At 42.2% G+C, this 22295-nt stretch overlaps 1 protein-coding gene across 2 annotated transcripts in view; it reads right to left on the bottom strand.

Annotated features, from left to right (window-relative positions):
- The window catches only part of LOC148085221 (uncharacterized), a 337696-nt gene that overhangs the window by 71905 nt on the left and 243496 nt on the right, over positions 1-22295 (bottom strand). Inside the window, exons 8-10 of one of the 2 annotated variants that reach the window (XM_087783364.1) lie at positions 18498-18671; positions 10042-10215; positions 844-1017 (exon numbers count right to left, since the gene is read on the bottom strand). In XM_087783364.1, coding sequence (XP_087639490.1) covers positions 844-1017; positions 10042-10215; positions 18498-18671 — 522 coding nt within the window. The remainder of the gene's footprint in view (positions 1-843; positions 1018-10041; positions 10216-18497; positions 18672-22295) is intronic. The other variant, XM_087783363.1, reaches the window with a different exon arrangement.

Raw genomic sequence — 22295 nt, 5'->3', positions numbered from 1 at the left:
ATAAATGTTGGTCAAACAGTGACACCAGACTAAACCAGTTTGAGCTACGGTGGCCAACAAAGCTCACAACAAATGCAAACACTAATGCGATTGCAAAAGCGACGACACTTCAACATTAAGCCACAACAGAAGTGATGGACATGTGACTTTATTGTTGAAACACCGACTGAAGCGACAAGTAATGGAAGATTTAAAACCAAAGAGAATGAAAAGTAAGTAAACTTCATCTAATGTTACGCTCCGAGTGTCATAAATGATTGATATTTACGGTATATTGTTTTATATTATTCTGTTGCTTCACGTCAGGTTTAACTTGTACTTGTTAATAAAGATGATCAAGTTGTTCAAGTTGAGGCAATGACTAAATACTTTATGTATCAACAGAACATGTTTTGTCCAGTTTGTGTAGTAAATCTACTTATATCTTACTGTACAAATGTGGATAAATGTTTTTAAGAAATCTCTATGAGGATGTTAAGTTTTCTTTAATGTTATTTTATTACAAAACAGCTTCATAAATATACACATTTGTGCTTTATTTGCACTTCTGCTTGATGTGTTGCCTTTTTTCATACTATATGGTTCACAACATCATTTAAATATGTCACTATACCATCATTACACGTGTTATGAAGATTTTATTATTTAGCTTCTTTCTCTACATTAGGTTAATACTTTAGGATTTGTTTATAATGTTTTCTTTTAGAACTTAGATAAAACTGAATTGATTTTATTTAACCCGTATAAAAGTAGAAGAACAAAGTGATGACAGACTTTGACTCGTGTTTCCACCTCTGACTTTACATTTGAGCTTTGATGATGTAGAAAAGATGATGTTCTGACCTGAGAGTCTCCAGGTGACAGTGTGGACTCTTCAGTCCAGCAGACAGCAGCTCCACTCCTGGATCCTGCAGGTCGTTGCCACTCAGGTCCAGTAGAGTCAGACTAGAGGACGGAGAGCTGAGGACCGAGGACAGAAGTGAACAACTTCTCTCTGACAGTTCACACCATCTCAGCCTGTGAAAGAGACGAGTTTCATCAACAAGTGACTTTTTCAATTTTCTATTTGACAAGAATTGAAAGAGTTTATTTAAAGACAAACTCAACTATTTCCATTGATAAGATCTTCAGTTGTGGTTTGTTGTCTGCTTCCTCTCTAATATAGTTCAGTCAAAGTTTCTTTCAAACCTTTGATACCAACTATTGACACGTCATTGATTCATGCTGGACTTTTGAACATCAACAAGTGTTTGATTGAATGTGTTCATGTTATGGTTGATTTGATGTTGATGGACCAGATGAAGAGAAACTATGGAAGTATATCAGTGTCATCACAATATTGAATGGTTTCAACCTTTCAAATGTTGTAACCAATTAGTTATTTCAATAATTGAATATTAAATAATTCAATGATTAGTATATTGAAAGGTTAAATTTATCTTCATTAAACTTTTCAGAATCAGGAACAGCAAACTTTTATTGCCAGTGTTGTAAACACAATACATGAATTGTTTGTGATGCCAATACAAAATTACATATAAATAATGAATGAAAATAAAGTTAACGATGGAAAAATGATGAAGGTGAAGCTTGTCACAACCATAATAAAGAATGTCTTGGGCTCCTTGTCTTGTGTTTTATTTTGAAAAGTAACTTCCCTCTCGTTTCAGGTCACTTGCCCTTCCTCCTGTGTCACCTGTCTGGTTTCTCCCCTGATTGTTTCCACCTGTGTCTCCCCTATGGAAGTATCTCAGAGCATCACAATATTGAATGGTTGAATTTAATATTTCAAATGTTGTAACGTTGAATTAGATTTTTGAGTAATTTAATTCAAATGTTCAAATATTAAAAAAAAAAATTAAAAATTTTTCACACATTCATTTTGATATTTTAACTTCAACACTAAGTTTTCTTTAATGTTATTTTATTACAAAACAGCTTCATAAATATACACATTTGTGCTTTATTTGCACTTCTGCTTGAGGTGTTGCCTTTTTTCAAACTATATGGTTCACAACATCATTTAGATACGTCACTATACCATCATTACAAGTGTTATGAAGATTTTATTATTTAGCTTTTTTCTCTACATTATGTTAATACTTTAGGATTTGTATATAATGTTTTCTTTTAGAACTTAGATAAAACTGAATTGATTTTATTTAACCCGTATAAAAGTAGAAGAACAAAGTGATGACAGACTTTGACTCGTGTTTCCACCTCTGACTTTACATTTGAGCTTTGATGATGTAGAAAAGATGATGTTCTGACCTGAGAGTCTCCAGGTGACAGTGTGGACTCTTCAGTCCAGCAGACAGCAGCTCCACTCCTGGATCATACAGGTCGTTGTCACTCAGGTCCAGTAGAGTCAGACTAGAGGACGGAGAGCTGAGGACTGAGGACAGAAGTGAACAACTTCTCTCTGACAGTCCACACCAGCTCAGGCTGTGAAAGAGACGAGTTTCATCAACAAGTGACTTTTTCAATTATTTATTTCTCGATAATTTAAAGGCTTTATTTGCGGTCACACCATAATAAAGAATGTCTTGGGCTCCTTGTCTTGTGTTTTATTTTGAAAAGTAACTTCCCTCTCGTTTCAGGTCACTTGCCCTTCCTCCTGTGTCACCTGTCTGGTTTCTCCCCTGATTGTTTCCACCTGTGTCTCCCCTATGGAAGTATCTCAGAGCATCACAATATTGAATGGTTGAATTTAATATTTCAAATGTTGTAACGTTGAATTAGTTTTTTGAGTAATTGAATTCAAATGTTCAAATATTTTCAAAATTAAAACATTTTCACACATTCATTGATATTCTAACTTCAACACTTTAAAAATATATTTTCTAGATTCAATATATATATATGTATTTTTTTTACGGGATCTTTAAAGTGTATATACTTTTTTGAGTATTGTTTTGTTTGTTTAAGCGCTTTGTGAGCCTGGTCTGGAAAAGCGCTATATAAATAAATATTACTTACTTACTTACAGTGCCTTGCGAAAGTATTCGGCCCCCTTGAACCTTTCAACATTTCGCCACATTTCAGGCTTCAAACATAAAGATATACAATTTTAATTTTTTGTCATGAATCAACAACAAGTGGGACACAATCGTGAAGTGGAACGAAATTTATTGGATAATTTAAACTTTTTTAACAAATAAAAAACTGAAAAGTGGGGCGTGCAATATTATTCGGCCCCCTTGCGCTAATACTTTGTAGCGCCACCTTTTGCTGCAATTACAGCTGCAAGTCGCTTGGGGTATGTCTCTATCAGTTTTGCACATCGAGAGACTGGAATTCTTGCCCGTTCTTCCTTGCAAAACAGCTCGAGCTCAGTGAGGTTGGATGGAGAGCGTTTGTGAACAGCAGTCTTCAGCTCTTTCCACAGATTCTCGATTGGATTCAGGTCTGGACTTTGACTTGGCCATTCTAACACCTGGATACGTCTATTTGTGAACCATTCCATTGTAGATTTGGCTTTATGTTTTGGATCATTGTCCTGTTGGAAGATAAATCTCCGTCCCAGTCTCAGGTCTTTTGCAGACTCCAACAGGTTTTCTTCCAGAATGTTCCTGTATTTGGCTCCATCCATCTTCCCATCAATTTTAGCCATCTTCCCTGTCCCTGCTGAAGAAAAGCAGGCCCAAACCATGATGCTGCCACCACCATGTTTGACAGCGGGGATGGTGTGTTCAGGGTGATGAGCTGTGTTGCTTTTACGCCAAACATACAGTGCCTTGCGAAAGTATTCGGCCCCCTTGAACCTTTCAACATTTCGCCACATTTCAGGCTTCAAACATAAAGATATACAATTTTAATTTTTTGTCATGAATCAATAACAAGTGGGACACAATCGTGAAGTGGAACGAAATTTATTGGATAATTTAAACTTTTTTTACAAATAAAAAACTGAAAAGTGGGGCGTGCAATATTATTCGGCCCCCTTGCGCTAATACTTTGTAGCGCCACCTTTTGCTGCAATTACAGCTGCAAGTCGCTTGGGGTATGTCTCTATCAGTTTTGCACATCGAGAGACTGGAATTCTTGCCCATTCTTCCTTGCAAAACAGCTCGAGCTCAGTGAGGTTGGATGGAGAGCGTTTGTGAACAGCAGTCTTCAGCTCTTTCCACAGATTCTCGATTGGATTCAGGTCTGGACTTTGACTTGGCCATTCTAACACCTGGATACGTCTATTTGTGAACCCTTCCATTGTAGATTTGGCTTTATGTTTTGGATCATTGTCCTGTTGGAAGATAAATCTCCGTCCCAGTCTCAGGTCTTTTGCAGACTCCAACAGGTTTTCTTCCAGAATGGTCCTGTATTTGGCTCCATCCATCTTCCCATCAATTTTAGCCATCTTCCCTGTCCCTGCTGAAGAAAAGCAGGCCCAAACCATGATCCTGCCACCACCATGTTTGACAGTGGGGATGGTGTGTTCAGGGTGATGAGCTGTGTTGCTTTTACGCCAAACATATCGTTTTGCATTGTGGCCAAAAAGTTCGATTTTGGTTTCATCTGACCATAGCACCTTCTTCCACATGTTTAGTGTGTCTCCCAGGTGGCTTGTGGCAAACTTTAAACAAGACTTTTTATGGATATCTTTGAGAAATGGCTTTCTTCTTGCCACTCTTCCATAAAGGCCAGATTTGTGCAGTGCACGACTGATTGTTGTCCTATGGACAGACTCTCCCACCTCAGCTGTAGTTACCTGCAGTTCATCCAGAGTGATCATGGGCCTCTTGGCTGCATCTCTGATCAGTCTTCTCCTTGTTTGAGATGAAAGTTTGGAGGGACGGCCGGGTCTTGGTAGATTTGCAGTGGTCTGATACTCCTTCCATTTCAATAGAATTGCTTGCACAGTGCTCCTTGAGATGTTTAAAGCTTGGGAAATATTTTTGTATCCAAATCCAGCTTTAAACTTCTCCACAACAGTATCTCGGACCTGCCTGGTGTGTTCCTTTGTCTTCATGGTTCTCTCTGCGCTTTAAACAGAACCCTGAGACTATCAAAGAGCAGGTGCATTTATACGGAGACTTGATTACACACAGGTGCATTCTATTTATCATCATCAGTCATTTAGGACAACATTGGATCATTCAAAGATCCTCACTGACCTTCTGGAGTGAGTTTGCTGCACTGAAAGTAAAGGGGCCGAATAATATTGCACGCCCCACTTTTCAGTTTTTTATTTGTTAAAAAAGTTTAAATTATCCAATACATTTCGTTCCACTTCACGATTGTGTCCCACTTGTTGTTGATTCATGACAAAAAATTAAAATTTTATATCTTTATGTTTGAAGCCTGAAATGTGGCGAAATGTTGAAAGGTTCAAGGGGGCCGAATACTTTCGCAAGGCACTGTATCCTTTTGCATTGTGGCCAAAAAGTTTGATTTTGGTTTCATCTGACCAGAGCACCTTCTTCCACATGTTTGGTGTGTCTCCCAGGTGGCTTGTGGCAAACTTTAAACAAGACTTTTTATCGATATCTTTGAGAAATGGCTTTCTTCTTGCCACTCTTCCATAAAGGCCAGATTTGTGCAGTGCACGACTGATTGTTGTCCTATGGACAGACTCTCCCACCTCAGCTGTAGTTATCTGCAGTTCATCCAGAGTGATCATGGGCCTCTTGGCTGCATCTCTGATCAGTCTTCTCCTTGTTTGAGATGAAAGTTTGGAGGGACGGCCGGGTCTTGGTAGATTTGCAGTGGTCTGATACTCCTTCCATTTCAATATAATTGCTTGCACAGTGCTCCTTGAGATGTTTAAAGCTCGGGAAATCTTTTTGTATCCAAATCCGGCTTTAAACTTCTCCACAACAGTATCTCGGACCTGCCTGGTGTGTTCCTTTGTCTTCGTGGTTCTCTCTGCGCTTTAAACAGAACCCTGAGACTATCAAAGAGCAGGAGCATTTATACGGAGACTTGATTAGACACAGGTGCATTCTATTTATCATCATCAGTCATTTAGGACAACATTGGATCATTCAAAGATCCTCACTGAACTTCTGGAGTGAGTTTGCTGCACTGAAAGTAAAGGGGCCGAATAATATTGCACGCCCCACTTTTCAGTTTTTTATTTGTTAAAAAAGTTTAAATGATCCAATAAATTTCGTTCCACTTCACGATTGTGTCCCACTTGTTGTTGATTCATGACAAAAAATTAAAATTGTATATCTTTATGTTTGAAGCCTGAAATGTGGCGAAATGTTGAAAGGTTCAAGGGGGCCGAATACTTTCGCAAGGCACTGTACTTACTTATATTACTCTGTTGCTTCACGTCAGGTTTAACTTGTACTTGTTAATAAAGATGATCAAGTTGTTCAAGTTGAGGCAATGACTAAATACTTTATGTATCAACAGAACATGTTTTGTCCAGTTTGTGTAGTAAATCTACTTATATCTTACTGTACAAATGTGGATAAATGTTTTTAAGAAATCTCTATGAGGATGTTAAGTTTTCTTTAATGTTATTTTATTACAAAACAGCTTCATAAATATACACATTTGTGCTTTATTTGCACTTCTGCTTGAGGTGTTGCCTTTAAAGGCGCCGACGAGGACGGCTGCCTCTTCCAGTAGCTCCGCAGCAATTTCTATAATTTTCTGTTTTTTATTAATTTTTTACTATAATCTTTTTAAATGGATACTTTTGAACATGGAAAGAATCGTCTTGTTTACTCAAGAGAGGATCTACTGTCGCTGAAGTCAATGGCACGGGCTGGAGATCGCCACAAGATCCCGATCGAACTTCAGCGCCGTTACAGAGGCTGTCGGGCAGGGAGGAGGCTAAAGGCTAAGCTATCGGACAATCGGAGACGTCACAGACCAACGATCCCAACGATCACGATGGGGAACGTCAATTCACTGACGAATAAGATCGACGAGCTGTCTGCCCTCAACAACCAGCGGATCTACAGAGAGAGCAGCTTGTTGATCTTCACGGAGACGTGGCTCACTCAACTGACTCCGGACTCACACGTGGATCTGCCTGGTTTCAGCTCCGTCAGAGCGGACAGAGACGCGCGCGCGTGTGGGAAGCGCAGAGGAGGAGGTCTGATCATGTACGTGAATAAACGCTGGTGTAGCCCGGGACACGTTACTGTAAAGAAAGTCTCTTGTTGTCAAGATTTAGAACTGTTGGCTGTCAGCATGCGTCCATATTATCTACCGCGTGAGTTCAGTCACGTGATCGCGCTGTGTGTCTACATTCCTCCGAGCGCTGCGGCTGCATCTGCCTGTGAGAAGATCCACACAATGACAGCTCGACTTCAGAATCAACATCCTGACGCGTTTATCATCATCTCTGGAGACTTTAATCATGCCAACCTGGACTCTACTCTGCCTACTTTCCATCAGGCCGTGGATTGTCCCACCAGGAATAACAGGACAATTGACCTTCTTTATTCCAACTTGAAGGACGCCTACAGAGCCAAACCTCTTCCTCCACTTGGAAGGTCCGATCACAACCTGGTCCACCTTCAGTCACAGTACACTCCTCTGGTGCAGAGACAGACTGTGACCACTAAGACAATCAGAAAGTGGACACCAGCTGTGGAGGACGCCATCAGAGACTGCTTTGAAACAACAGACTGGGATGTGCTGCTGAGGTCTCATGGTGAGGACATCGAGGGACAGACACACTGTCTAACAGATTATTTAAATTTCTGCTTGGACGTTGTCGCCCCTACTAAGACTGTCCGCTGTTACCCTAATAATAAACCGTGGGTAACTAAGGAGGTCAAGGATGTCCTTAACAGGAAGAAAGTGGCATTCAGGAGCAGGGACAGGGACGCCATGAGGTCAGCTCAGCAGGAGGTGAAGCGATGCTTGAAGGAGGCAAAGGACACCTACAGGAGGAGGTTGGAGGAGAAGCTGAGCCGAGAAGAAATAAGAGAGGTCTGGGATGGTGTTAAAACCATCACTGGACACAAGACCAAGGCCTCTCTGACTGCAGTGGACACGGTGGATGAGGCAAATGGACTGAACAACTTTTTCAACAGGTTTGAGCAGGTCACCTCACCCTCACTGCTGCCCGCCTCAGGACCTGCCCCACCTTCTTGTGCCCCCCCCAGCTCCACAGAACCACTTCCCAGCTTCACCTCACTCCAGGTACAGGATGTACTTCGGAGGATTCGTCCAGGGAAGGCTGCTGGTCCTGATAAGGTGTCTGCTCGACTGCTAAAGACCTGCGCTGCTGAACTAGCTGAGCCACTCCAGCATGTCTTCAACCTCAGTCTACGGCTGGGGAAAGTACCAACTCTGTGGAAGACTTCCTGTATCGTTCCAGTCCCTAAAAAGATCCGACCGAGTGTGCTGAACGATTACAGACCGGTGGCACTGACTTCGCAGCTGATGAAGACACTGGAGCGGCTGGTCCTCAAACATCTCACGCCACAAGTCCAGCACGCGCAAGACCCCCTGCAGTTTGCCTACCAGCCAGCAGTTGGTGTGGAAGATGCCATCCTTCACCTCCTGCATCGGACCTACTCCCACTTGGATAAAGGAAGCGGTTCAGTGAGAATCCTGTTCCTGGACTTTTCTAGTGCCTTCAACACTATCCAACCCACTCTGCTGCAGGACAAACTGACTAAGATGCATGTGGACCCTGGTCTGGTCTCCTGGATTACGGACTATCTTACTGATCGACCACAGTATGTCAGGCTGAAGGACATCAAGTCTGACACTATGGTGTGCAGTACAGGAGCACCTCAGGGGACAGTACTGGCCCCTCTCCTCTTCACCATCTACACTTCAGACTTCTGCTACAACTCAGAGCTGAGTCTCGTCCAGAAGTATGCTGACGACACTGCCATTGTTGGATGCATCAGGGACAACAGCGAAGACGAGTACAGGAGTCTGATATGTGACTTTGTGGACTGGAGTGAGAGGAACCACTTGCAGCTGAACACCTCAAAAACCAAGGAGCTGGTCTTGGATTTCGGGAGGTCCAGGACAAAGCCACGTCCAGTGTCCATCAGAGGCGACGAGGTGGAGATAGTGGACAACTATAAGTACCTCGGTGTGTGGATGGACAGTAAACTGGACTGGTCCTGCAACACAGACCATGTGTATAAGAAGGTTCAGAGTAGACTGTACTTTCTGAGGAGGCTTCGATCATTTAACATCTGCAAGAAGCTCCTCTGCATGTTCTACCAGTCTGTGGTGGCCAGTGTCCTGTTCTATGCTGTGGTGTGTTGGGGTGGAAATGTGTCCAAGAGGAGTGTCAACAGGTTGGACAGGTTTATCAGGAGGGCTGGTTCTGTGGTTGGAATGAAGCTGGACTCACTGGTGACAGTTGCTGAGAGGAGATCATTGAACAAACTACTGTCCATCATGGATGATGACAGTCATCCTCTGAACACTGTCATCAGTGAGCAGAGAAGCAGAATGAGTGCACGAATGCTCCTACCCAGGTGCAAAACAAATAGACTCAGGGACTCATTCATCCCTCGGGCTATTAAATTGTACAATTCTGAGTTCGGGGGCAGGAGTGGAGTGAAAGTATCTGGATGTTCTGTTCCATGTTAGTCTCTGTATCTTTGTCTTTGTTGTTTTTCTTTCCTTGACCTATGTCCTTTGTCTTTGTCTTTAGACTTAGATTGTGTCATCTTGTTCTTCCTCTTTATGTTCTTCTTATTTTATTTTTTATGTATTATTTTTTATTGTTTATGAAAAATTGCTGGCTATTGGTAAAAAACAATTTCCCAAAGGAGACCTCCTGAGGGATCAATAAAGTTTTACCTTACCTTACCTTACCTTGCCTTTTTTCATACTATATGGTTCACAACATCATTTAAATACGTCACTATACCATCATTACACGTGTTATGAAGATTTTATTATTTGGCTTTTTTCTCTACATTATGTTAATACTTTAGGATTTGTATATAATGTTTTCTTTTAGAACTTAGATAAAACTGAATTGATTTTATTTAACCCGTATAAAAGTAGAAGAACAAAGTGATGACAGACTTTGACTCGTATTTTCACCTCTGACTTTACATTTGAGCTTTGATGATGTAGAAAAGATGATGTTCTGACCTGAGAGTCTCCAGGTGACAGTGTGGACTCTTCAGTCCAGCAGACAGCAGCTCCACTCCTGGATCCTGCAGCTTGTTGCCACTCAGGTCCAGTAGAGTCAGACTAGAGGACGGAGAGCTGAGGACTGAGGACAGAAGTGAACAACTTCTCTCTGACAGTCGACACCAGCTCAGGCTGTGAAAGAGACGAGTTTCATCAACAAGTGACTTTTTCAATTATTTATTTCTCGATAATTTAAGGGCTTTATTTGCGGTCACACCATAATAAAGAATGTCTTGGGCTCCTTGTCTTGTTTTTTATTTTGAAAAGTAACTTCCCTCTCGTTTCAGGTCACTTGCCCTTCCTCCTGTGTCACCTGTCTGGTTTCTCCCCTGATTGTTTCCACCTGTGTCTCCCCTATGGAAGTATCTCAGAGCATCACAATATTGAATGGTTGAATTTAATATTTCAAATGTTGTAACGTTGAATTCGTTTTTTGAGTAATTGAATTCAAATGTTCAAATATCTGCAAAATTAAAACATTTTCACACATTCATTGATATTCTAACTTCAACACTTTAAAAATATATTTTCTAGATTCAATATATATATATTTTTTTTTTTACGGGATCTTTAAAGTGCATATACTTTTTTGAGTATTGTTTTGTTTGTTTAAGCGCTTTGTGAGCCTGGTCTGGAAAAGCGCTATATAAATAAATATTACTTACTTACTTACTTATATTACTCTGTTGCTTCACGTCAGGTTTAACTTGTACTTGTTAATAAAGATGATCAAGTTGTTCAAGTTGAGGCAAAGACTAAATACTTAATGTATCAACAGAACATGTTTTGTCCAGTTTGTGTAGTAAATCTACTTATGTTTTACTGTACAAATGTGGATAAATGTTTTTAAGAAATCTCTCTGAGGATGTTAAGTTTTCTTTAATGTTATTTTATTACAGCTTCATAAATATACACATTTGTGCTTTTGTGTTGCCTTTTTTCATACTATATGGTTCACAACATCATTTAAATACGTCACTATATTATTTAGCTTTTTTCTCTACATTAGGTTAATACTTCAAGATGGGTTTATAATATTTTCTTTTAGAACTTAGACCAAATGAAAGTAGCATTTTCAGGAACAGATTGTCATTTTAACTTTATATCATGTTTACTATAATTTTCTTGGCATGTCCTGTTTACTTTGAATTACCATAAAATGAAAATTAAGTTTATAATGACTTGTTCCCCATGTTTACAGATGTCATGGAAGGAACTGTTTTACCCATAGACATATATACATAGACGCCGCATCGACTACTGCCACCCACTAGAGCAGTGTGTATACAGGGCGGCCATCTTGGTACAGTGCCACTCACTCCTACAGTGCATTATGTCTATAGAGGAATGATGTGTTTATACTATAAAAGTGATTATAAATCGCTCATTTGTCAAGGTTTTTTTTACGGGGTTTGTTTTTTAAACCTCAGAGCAGATAGATAGACATTATTAGAAGGAATATATTACTATACAATCTATAAAAAAAAAACATTTTGAACTTAATGAATTTGATAGATGAAACAAATAAGAACCAAACCATTAGAAAATCGGTCCAGAATTTTGCGAATAATTTTATTTTAAGATTGAGAAGTTCCTCCTTCCCTGTAGTTTTAAATGCGCCGCTGCCTGTGATGGCACTGTACCAACATGGCGGCGCTTTATACACATCAGTCAATGCAGCGACTATGTATACATGTCTATGGTTTTACCAACCAAAAACACTTCACCACGTAAACAGTCTTCTACCAACACCAGAAACACCTAATGGAGTTGAACCTCGACTTCAGAGTCTGACAACTCCTGTGTGATGGGATTGTGCTTTAGACCAGTTTCAACCACTGTGTCGCAACACACTAGTGCGCCGTGAGCGATGGTCACATGTGCCGTGGTAAAATATCCAATTTAACCTGATTAGTCTAAGAACATTAATTATCTGTGAATTATAGAGAAGAGAGCTTAGAATGGCTGCTCTGTATGTCAATCAAATGGTTATTGTGTGGATTGGTTGACGTTCAGACGTAAGAATAGATCTCAAACAATCCTCACAATAAACATTTGATTGACATGCAGAGCAGCCAATCTGTGCTCCTCCCTCTTCCAGTGTACACATCTAATGTTACGCTCCGAGTGTCATAAATGATTGATATTTACGGTATATTGTTTTATATTATCATATATCATACCAAGATGGAGCCGCACGAGCAGCAGCTGGTTACAACAGCTCCCTCTTTCTTCTTACTTTTTATTACACTTTTTCCTTTTTTTTGGCGTCTTTTTAATTTTTTCTTTAGAGTGGTCGGATCTTGTTGCCGTTGTGCACAAAACGAGACCACTTTTACAACTTTTGCATACGGTTTTCTGCTATTTTCGTCACTTTTGGGAACTCCGTCGGCAGACACTCTCAGCGGGTCTATTGTTTACACAAGGGATCAGCTGTTGGGGTTGCGCAACACCGCTCTCTCTCTCAGCGCGGAATGGACGATTCCCGTGGAAATCAAGAGAAAAAGACGCGGATGCAGAGCAGGTCGGATGAAACAAGAGAAGAAACGTAGGTTCCGTCCCTTTATTCCATCGATCATCATGGGAAATGTACGTTCGATCGTGAATAAAACGGACGAGCTTGCTGCGCTGACCCGGCATCAGAGAGATTTCCGGGAGAGCAGCATTCTATGTTTCACGGAGACCTGGCTGACGGAGAAGATCCCAGACTCTGTTGTTTCCCTGGAGGGGTTCAAGATGGTGCGTGCGGACCGGGACATGGATGGAAAGAGGAGAGGAGGAGGAGTGGCGGTGTTTATTAATGAGAGATGGAGCGATCCCGCTCATGTCTCCATTAAAGAACAAGTGTGCACTAAGGACATAGAGTTTGTTGCGGTGGGCATCCGCCCGTATTACATCCCGAGGGAGTTCTCACATGTGATTGTGTTCACTGTTTACATTCCTCCTCGCAGCGAGCGAGAGGCTGAGCGCCTCAGTGTCGGACCTGCAGCTCAAACACCCAAACTCTCTCCTGCTCATTAACGGAGATTTCAACCATGCCTCACTTTCCTCCATTCTTCCCACCTTCACACAATACGTGAAGTGCCACACCCGGGAGGACAAGACTCTGGACCTTTTATATGCAAATGTAAAAGGTGCCTACACCTCCACCGCCCTGCCCCCCCTCGGCCGCTCTGATCACAACCTGATACGTCTGCGACCTGAATACACTCCCATGGTGAGGAGACAGCCTGCACAGAAAAGAACTGTTAAGATGTGGAATGATGAAGCCAAGGAGAGGCTGAGAGACTGCTTTGAGTCTACAGACTGGAACGTGTTCTCTCATGGTGATGACATCGACACCTTCAATGACCATTCCACAGATTACATAAAGTTCTGTGAGGGCAACGTCACACCGACCCGCAAGGTGCGGTGCTTTGCCAACACCAAGCCATGGGTGACCCCTCAACTTCAAGTTCTGCTGAACAAGAAGAAGAGGGTGTTTGCTTCAGGGAGCAGAGAGGAGCTTAAAGAGGTCCAGCGAGAGCTCAAGAAGGCGATCAGGATGGCCAAGGAGGAATACAAGAGGAAACTGGAGGAGCAACTGGCGCAGGGAAACACAAGGGATGTGTGGAAAGGCCTGAAGAACATCTCAGGTCATGGCCAGAGTGGAGCCAGAGCCACAGCAGGGGGAGACCAAAGATGGGCCACTGAACTTAACCAGTATTTCAACCGGTTTGATCAGGGCCCCCCTCCCCCCTCCATCTCTGCCCCCCACTCTTCACAAAGCTGCTTTTCCCCTGCTTCAGCCCCCTCCCCCCAACCGTTCTCACCTCCAAGCCACCTTTCTCCCCCCCAACACGCCCTACTGCCTCAGCTGCCCAACCCCCCACAGCCACCTCTCTCTGTTACATCTGAACAGGTGAGGAGAGAATTAAGGCGACTGAAGATCAGGAAAGCTGCTGGACCAGATGGACTCAGCCCCAGACTGCTCAGGGACTGTGCTGATCAACTTTGTGAGTTGGTCACACACATCTTCAACCTGAGCCTCAAACTGGAGAAGGTCCCGGTCCAGTGGAAGACCTCCTGTGTGGTTCCGGTTCCCAAGGCGGTACACGCGAAGGAGCCAAGCCACTTCAGAACAGTCGCCCTGACCTCTCATCTGATGAAGTCCTTGGAGAGGCTGGTACTCCGCGAGCTACGCACGACGGTGAGCTCTGCGTTGGATCCGCTGCAGTTCGCCTACAGGCCAAAGATGGGGTGGACGACGCCGTCATCTACCTGCAGCACCGGGCACTGACTCATCTGGAAGCCACCGGTAGCACTGTGAGAGTCATGTTTTTTGACTTCTCAAGTGCTTTCAACACCATCCAGCCGGCGCTGCTAAGGAAGAAGATGGAGGACGCAGGAGTTGGGACACAGCTGGCAGCATGGACGATGGACTACCTCACCAACAGGCCGCAGTATGTGAGGCTGCAGGACTGCAGGTCTGAGGTGACCATCTGCAGCACCGGGGTGCCTCAAGGGACAGTGCTGTCACCTTTCCTTTTTTCCCTCTACACGGCGGACTTTACCTATGACTCCAGCAGCTGTCACCTCCAGAAGTTTTCTGACGACTCGGCCATTGTGGGCTGCGTGTCTGGGGGGGGCGAGCTGGAGTACAGGTCAGTCATCAAGGACTTTGTTGACTGGTGTGAGAGCAACTACCTTTGCTTAAACACCGGTAAGACAAGGGAGATGGTGATTGACTTCAGGAAAAAGTCCCCACCACATCAACCGGTGAGCATCCAGGGCTCGGACATTGAGCTGGTGGACATATTCAAATACCTGGGTGTTCACCTCAACAATAAACTGAACTGGTCCACACACATCAACGCCGTGTACAAGAAGGGCCGAAGTCGCCTCCACCTCCTGGGGAGACTGAGGTCCTTCGGAGTGTGCAGACCACTTTTAAGGACCTTTTATGACTCCGTGGTAGCCTCTGCTATCCACTACGCTGTGGTCTGCTGGGGAGCAGGCAGCACGGACCGGGACAGGAAGAGACTCAACAGGCTGGTCACGAGGGCCGGCTCTGTCCTGGGCCACTCGCTGGACTCGGTGGAGGAGGTGGGAGAGAGGAGGACACTCTCCAGACTATCCTCCATCAGGGACAACGCCCTTCACCCACTGCACCTGACCGTGGAGGAGCTGGCCAGCTCCTTCAGTGGCAGGCTCAGGCACCCCCAGTGTAGGACGGAGCGTTATAGAAGGTCCTTCATCCCAACTGGTGTCAGGATATTTAACTCTCTACTTTAAATATCCTGATGCTAATCCGTAGTGTGTTTTTCTTCTCGTGTGCTTTTTATTTTTATTTTTTTCCCGTTTTTATTTCTATTTTATTTTATTTTATTCTATTTTATTTTGTTAATAGTGTTAAATTCCAAATCTTTGTAAATAATTGTATATTCTTAAGATCGTTTTTATTTTATTTTGTATTATCTCTTTTATTATTTCTTTTTCCTTGCACTTTATTTTTTAAACTGCGCTGTTGTGAAAGTGTGTTTCCCCTCTGGGGATGAATAAAGCTTTTCTATTCTATTCTATTCTATTCTATTATTCTGTTGCTTCAGAATCAGAATCAGAATCAGAAAACCTTTATTAGTCCCGCGAGGGGAAATTCGGTTTAACAACAGCAAGAGAAATAAAAACACCCAGAAATAAAAACGAGAAAGAAAATCTAAATGGAATAAAAGATAAATCTGCGCTATATAATATATACACAATAATATTTACATAAATAACAAGAGGTGCAGTTAAATAGTTATCTTGGTGTGTTCTTGTTGTGGAGTCTGATGGCAGCAGGGAGGAAAGACCTGCGGTACCTCTCCCTCACACACCGGGGATGGAGCATCCTATCACTGATGGAGCTCCTCAATGCCCTCAGTGTGTGCTGGAGAGGGTGAGACAAGTTCCTCCTTATGGAGCCCAGCTTGCTCCGCATCCTCCCTCCAGTCACTTCCTCCACAGGATCCAGGGGGCGCCCTAGGACGTAACCGGCCTTCTCAATAAGGCTGTCCAGTTTAGCCCTATCCTTTGCTGTCATGCTGCTCCCCCAGCAGACCACACCGTTGAAGATGGCAGAGGCCACTACTGAGTCATAGAATGACTTCAGGAGTGGCCCCCGGACACCAAACGACCTCAACCTCCGGAGCAGGTAGATTCTACTCCGCCCTTTTTTATAAAGAGCAGCAGTGTTATCCACCCAGTCCAGGCGGTTGTTGAGGTGAACACCCAGGAACTTGTAAGTCATGACAATCTCAATGTCCTGTCCCTGGATGTTCAGTGGTGAGGGGGAGATGGAGGGACACCGCCGGAAATCCACAATCAACTCCTTAGTTTTGCTGGAGTTGATCTGAAGGTGGTTTTCCAGGCACCAGTCAACAAAGTCCTGGACAAGTCCCCGGTACGGCCCGTCATCCCCGTCCCTAATGAGGCCGACGATGGCAGAGTCGTCCGAGAACTTCTGCAGGTGACTGGTGGGAGACAGGTGTTGGAAGTCTGCAGTGTACAGTGAAAAGAGGAACGGTGCTAACACTGTTCCCTGGGGGACCCCTACACTGCACAGTACAGTCCTCGAAACACCATCCCGGGTCCTCACGAACTGTGGACGGTTGGTGAGGTAGTCCCCAATCCAGTCCGTGAGGTGAGTGTCCGCTCCAGACAGCTCCAGCTTGTCCCTCAGGATGTTTGACCTGATGGTATTGAAAGCACTGCTTAGATCCAGGAAAAGGATCCTCACAGTGCTTCCAGGCGACTCCAGGTGAGAAAGTGCTCGGTGGAGAAGGAAGATGATGGCGTCCTCCACGCCGATGTCAGGTTGGTAGGCAAACTGCAACGGATCCATGGAGGAGCGCACCAGAGGACTCAGGTAACTAAGGACCAGCCGCTCCAGAGCCTTCATAAGGTGGGATGTCAAGGCCACAGGTCTGTAGCAGCTGGGATCCTTAGGGTGCTGAGTCTTCGGCACCGGTACCACACAGGACGTCTTCCACAGTAGTGGAACTCTTCCCAGGGTCAAGCTCATGTTGAACAGAAGTCCAACAATTTCACTTAACTGGTCAGAGCACGTCCTGAGTACTTTGCCACCGATGCCGTCTGGTCCAGGGGCCTTTGTTGTCTTGGTTCTCCTAAGCTGATTTCTCACCTGGAGAGGTGTGAGGGACAGGCTGGGGTGGGGGGGCATTGTCCCCTGTGGAGTCAGCGGGGGGGCTGAAACAATACAAGCTCGGGGGAGAGGAGAAGGTAAGTGTAGAGGTGTGAATGGTTGAGCAGGGGGGGGAGCCGACACCTCAAACCTTGAAAAATAACTGTTTAAGTTGTCGGCCCAATTTTTATCCCCCGCTGCTACAGAGAGCCTGGTCTGATGTCCGGATATGGATTTCAAACCTCTCCAGACATCTCTGGTGTTGTTGTTGGCCAGACTCTCTTCCATCCTCCTCCTGTACCTCCCCTTTCCCTTGCTTCACGTCAGGTTTAACTTGTACTTGTTAATAAAGATGATCAAGTTGTTCAAGTTGAGGCAATGACTAAATACTTTATGTATCAACAGAACATGTTTTGTCCAGTTTGTGTAGTAAATCTACTTATGTCTTACTGTACAAATGTGGATAAATGTTTTTAAGAAATCTCTATGAGGATGTTAAGTTTTCTTTAATGTTATTTTATTACAAAACAGCTTCATAAATATACACATTTGTGCTTTATTTGCACTTCTGCTTGACATGTTGCCTTTTTTCATACTATATGGTTCACAACATCATTTAAATATGTCACTATACCATCAATACATGTATGCCGTGGTAAAATATCCAATTTAACCTAATTAGTCTAAGAACATTAATTATCTGTGAATTATAGAGAAGAGAGCTTAGATTGGCTGCTCTGTATGTCAATCAAATGGTTATTGTGTGGATTGGTTGACGTTCAGACGTAAGAATAGATCTCAAACAATCCTCACAATAAACATTTGATTGACATGCAGAGCAGCCAATCTGAGCTCCTCCCTCTTCCAGTGTACGCATGTAGTTTCATGTCCTTCAGTTGAAGATGAACAAACACAAAAGTTCATTCAGGGAACAAGCGAAGAAAACATTGAGACAGAAGCAGTTGTTAGTGCTGTGATAGTCCCACATTCTGACCACATTCAACTTTGAAATATGTTCTTTTGATTATTATTCATTTTCATTTAAAGTTGACGCTTGTTTGTTTATCATTACAATGATTTATTAAGATGATATTTTTATAAACTACGTAACATCTTTACCTGCTACACAAACATACAAATGTATCTATGAGCTGCTTCACTGAAGAACAAAGTGATGACAGACTTTGACTCGTGTTTCCACCTCTGACTTTACATTTGAGCTTTGATGATGTAGAAAAGATGATGTTCTGACCTGAGAGTCTCCAGGTGACAGTGTGGACTCTTCAGTCCAGCAGACAGCAGCTCCACTCCTGGATCCTGCAGGTCGTTGTAACTCAGGTCCAGTAGAGTCAGACTAGAGGACGGAGAGCTGAGGACTGAGGACAGAAGTGAACAACTTCTCTCTGACAGTCCACAGTTGATCAGCCTGTGAAAGAGACGAGTTTCATCAACAAGTGAATTTTTCAATTATTTATTTCTCGATAATTGAAAGGCTTTATTTGCGGTCACACCATAATAAAGAATGTCTTGAGCTCCTTGTCTTGTCTTTTATTTTCAAAAGTAACTTCCCTCTCGTTTCAGGTCACTTGCCCTTCCTCCTGTGTCACCTGTCTGGTTTCTCCCCTGATTGTTTCCACCTGTGTCTCCCCTATGGAAGTATCTCAGAGCATCACAATATTGAATGGTTGAATTTAATATTTCAAATGTTGTAAGGTTGAATTAGATTTTTGAGTAATTGAATTCAAATGTTCAAATATTTGCAAAAATAAAACATTTTCAAACATGCATTGATATTCTAACTTCAACACTTTAAAAATATATTTTCTAAATTCATTTTTTTTAAATTCGTAGCCTTTTAAAATACATATAAAAAATGGAAGCCTTTCAAATTCAATATAAATGTTGGTCAAACAGTGACACCAGACTAAACCAGTTTGAGCTACGGTGGCCAACAAAGCTCACAACAAATGCAAACACTAATGCGATTGCAAAAGCGACGACACTTCAACATTAAGCCACAACAGAAGTGATGGACATGTGACTTTATTGTTGAAACACCGACTGAAGTGACAAGTAATGGAAGATTTAAAACCAAAGAGAATGAAAAGTAAGTAAACTTCATCTAATGTTACGCTCCGAGTGTCATAAATTATTGATATTTACGGTATATTGTTTTATATTATTCTGTTGCTTCACGTCAGGTTTAACTTGTACTTGTTAATAAAGATGATCAAGTTGTTCAAGTTGAGGCAATGACTAAATACTTTATGTATCAACAGAACATGTTTTGTCCAGTTTGTGTAGTAAATCTACTTATGTCTTACTGTACAAATGTGGATAAATGTTTTTAAGAAATCTCTATGAGGATGTTAAGTTTTCTTTAACGTTATTTTATTACAAAACAGCTTCATAAATATACACATTTGTGCTTTATTTGCACTCCTGCTTGACGTGTTGCCTTTTTTTCATACTGTTACCTTTCCAGCCTTCTGGCGTCTTTACCGTAGTTAAGAGCCGCTGGTTTCCGAAACTAAGTTATCAACTTAGTTGCTCGTTCGTCGGTGGTAACTTATATGTCCGTATAGTTAAGATGAAGATTGTCACGGAGAGTCTCCACAGGAACAACAACTTTACTGGCTTCAATGGTTTTTATTTCCAACGGTATTTCTCCGGACAAACGTGCATATGATGCTTCACTGCTCGCCTCCCCATCAACACACCCAGAACACGCACACAGAGCACGCACACCTAGACACGCCCCCAACCACGCATCATCCGCCTGCATAATGAGGAACGCAGGTTGGTAACAATACTATATGGTTCACAACTTTATTTAAATACGTCACTATACCATTATTACACGTGTTATGAAGATTTTATTATTTAGCTTTTTTCTCTACATTAGGTTAAAACTTTAGGATTTGTTTATAATTTGTGACCCTGGTCTCGAAAAGCGCTATATAAATAAATATTACTTACTTACTTACTTACTTAATGTTTTCTTTTAGAACTTAGATAAGACTGAATTGATTTTATTTAACCCGTATAAAAGTAGAAGAACAAAGTGACGACAGACTTTGACTCGTGTTTCCACCTCTGACTTTACATTTGAGCTTTGATGATGTAGAAAAGATGATGTTCTGACCTGAGAGTCTCCAGGTGACAGTGTGGACTCTTCAGTCCAGCAGACAGCAGCTCCACTCCTGGATGCTGCAGCTTGTTGTTACTCAGGTCCAGTAGAGTCAGACTAGAGGACGGAGAGCTGAGGACTGAGGACAGAAGTGAACAACTTCTCTCTGACAGGAAACAACTTCTCAGCCTGTGAAAGAGACGAGTTTCATCAACAAGTGACTTTTTTAATTTTCTATTCAACTTTAAACACTTTATTTAAAAACAAACGAAACTATTTACTCTCATCAGATCATCGTGACATCATTGTTTAAATATTTGAAGCTTGTTTGTATAAATTAGAAACAACTTTGTTAAACATGATGTAACTGTAATATATTCGGGTTCGTCTCTTAGTTTCACTGGTGTAGTGAGGGACACGAGACACCAGCGTGGATGTTACTCCGGTAGTTTATTACAAACACACGTACGTAACATACGCACTTCCGTAAACACACCCACACATCATGAATACATAAACATTGTCAATATCTCTGTGATGTACAATGCCTGGCATAATACACATAATCAGCATAAATATATATCATATATTACAATGATAACAACACAATCATGATGATAGAGTAACAACAATATTGAGGTTGTGGTTTGTTGTCAACAAGAAGATTGTAGTGACACCTGAACCCCTTCAATCCTTCTTAAGTTGAAAGTACATTTGGTGGTTGAGCTCAGGAATCTCACAATCATTAGAACCAGTGAACATCGACCGCTCTACAGGATCTAAGCTCAAGATCCATGTCATCAAAAGTTGCACTTATTAATGAACTCGTATCAGATTTTACAAATGTTTTCTTTACTGAAACCTGCTTGTATGAGGATGATTATGTGTCTTTAAATTAAATAATAATGAGCATATTAACTTGCCCTGTTCCCTTAGTTCGTATCCAGCCTGGTCCTTAAACCAGATAAAGTGATCATTGGTTCATGATAGCTTGGCTACTGCGTTTAATTCCATACTAGAATCCATTGGCTCCTCTTAGTACGTACATGAACCTACTCACTGTTTCAACCACACCTTAAATATTGTTCCAGCATACACACTTGAAGTTAAAAACATCATTGTCTCTCCTCAGAACTCAGTTTTGTCTGACCATCAGTTAATAACTTTTGATTTCATTACAGCTGATCCAGCACTACAGAGCAGAAGCACTCGTACAACATGTCTGTCTGAAAGTGTCATGGCCGAATTCAAGGAAATACCAAGTCTTGTGCTGTGTCTCAAATCACATACTTCTCTTAGTATATTAGAAGTTAGTATTTATCAGGATAGTGTACGTACTAACTAGTAACTAATCCTCCGCAGATAGTATGTCTCAAATCAAACTCTGCTGCTACACACTAACAGGAAATAACGCGACGGCTGCTTTTTCTTCTACTATTTAACGATAATTTCAACCAGCTGTAGGAACACTAGCGACACCTGCTGGCAGCACTTTTTGCAAGTTTGGAAGAAGAAATAAAGAAAAAATATGGGTAACAAAATATTTGCGAGATATTTAGGCCGGTATCAGCACCGAAGACGTCTCATCCTTCTACTGCTGGCTAAAAATGTACCTGTAAGTTTATGCGTATATATATATATATATATATATATAAATAAAGCACAAATGTGTCTTGGGCAACTCCATATATACATATATACACAAGACGTAACTTCTGTTTACAACGTCAATGTGGAGATGGAGCCATGCGATTTGAGACACAGTGTTGGTGTGTCAGTCGTGCACACCGACCACTGAACTTAACCAGTATTTCAACCGGTTTGATCAGGGCCCCCTTCCCCCTCCATCTCTGCCCCCCACTCTTCACAAAGCTGTTTTTCCCCTGCTTCAGCCCCCTCCCCCCAACTGTTCTCACCTCC

Source organism: Callionymus lyra, chromosome 2 (genome assembly GCF_982586985.1).
Source record: "Callionymus lyra chromosome 2, fCalLyr1.hap1.1, whole genome shotgun sequence".
Lineage (NCBI taxonomy): Eukaryota > Metazoa > Chordata > Actinopteri > Syngnathiformes > Callionymidae > Callionymus > Callionymus lyra.
Note: the sequence above shows the minus strand (reverse complement) of the source record. Positions and strands in the feature narration are given on the sequence as shown.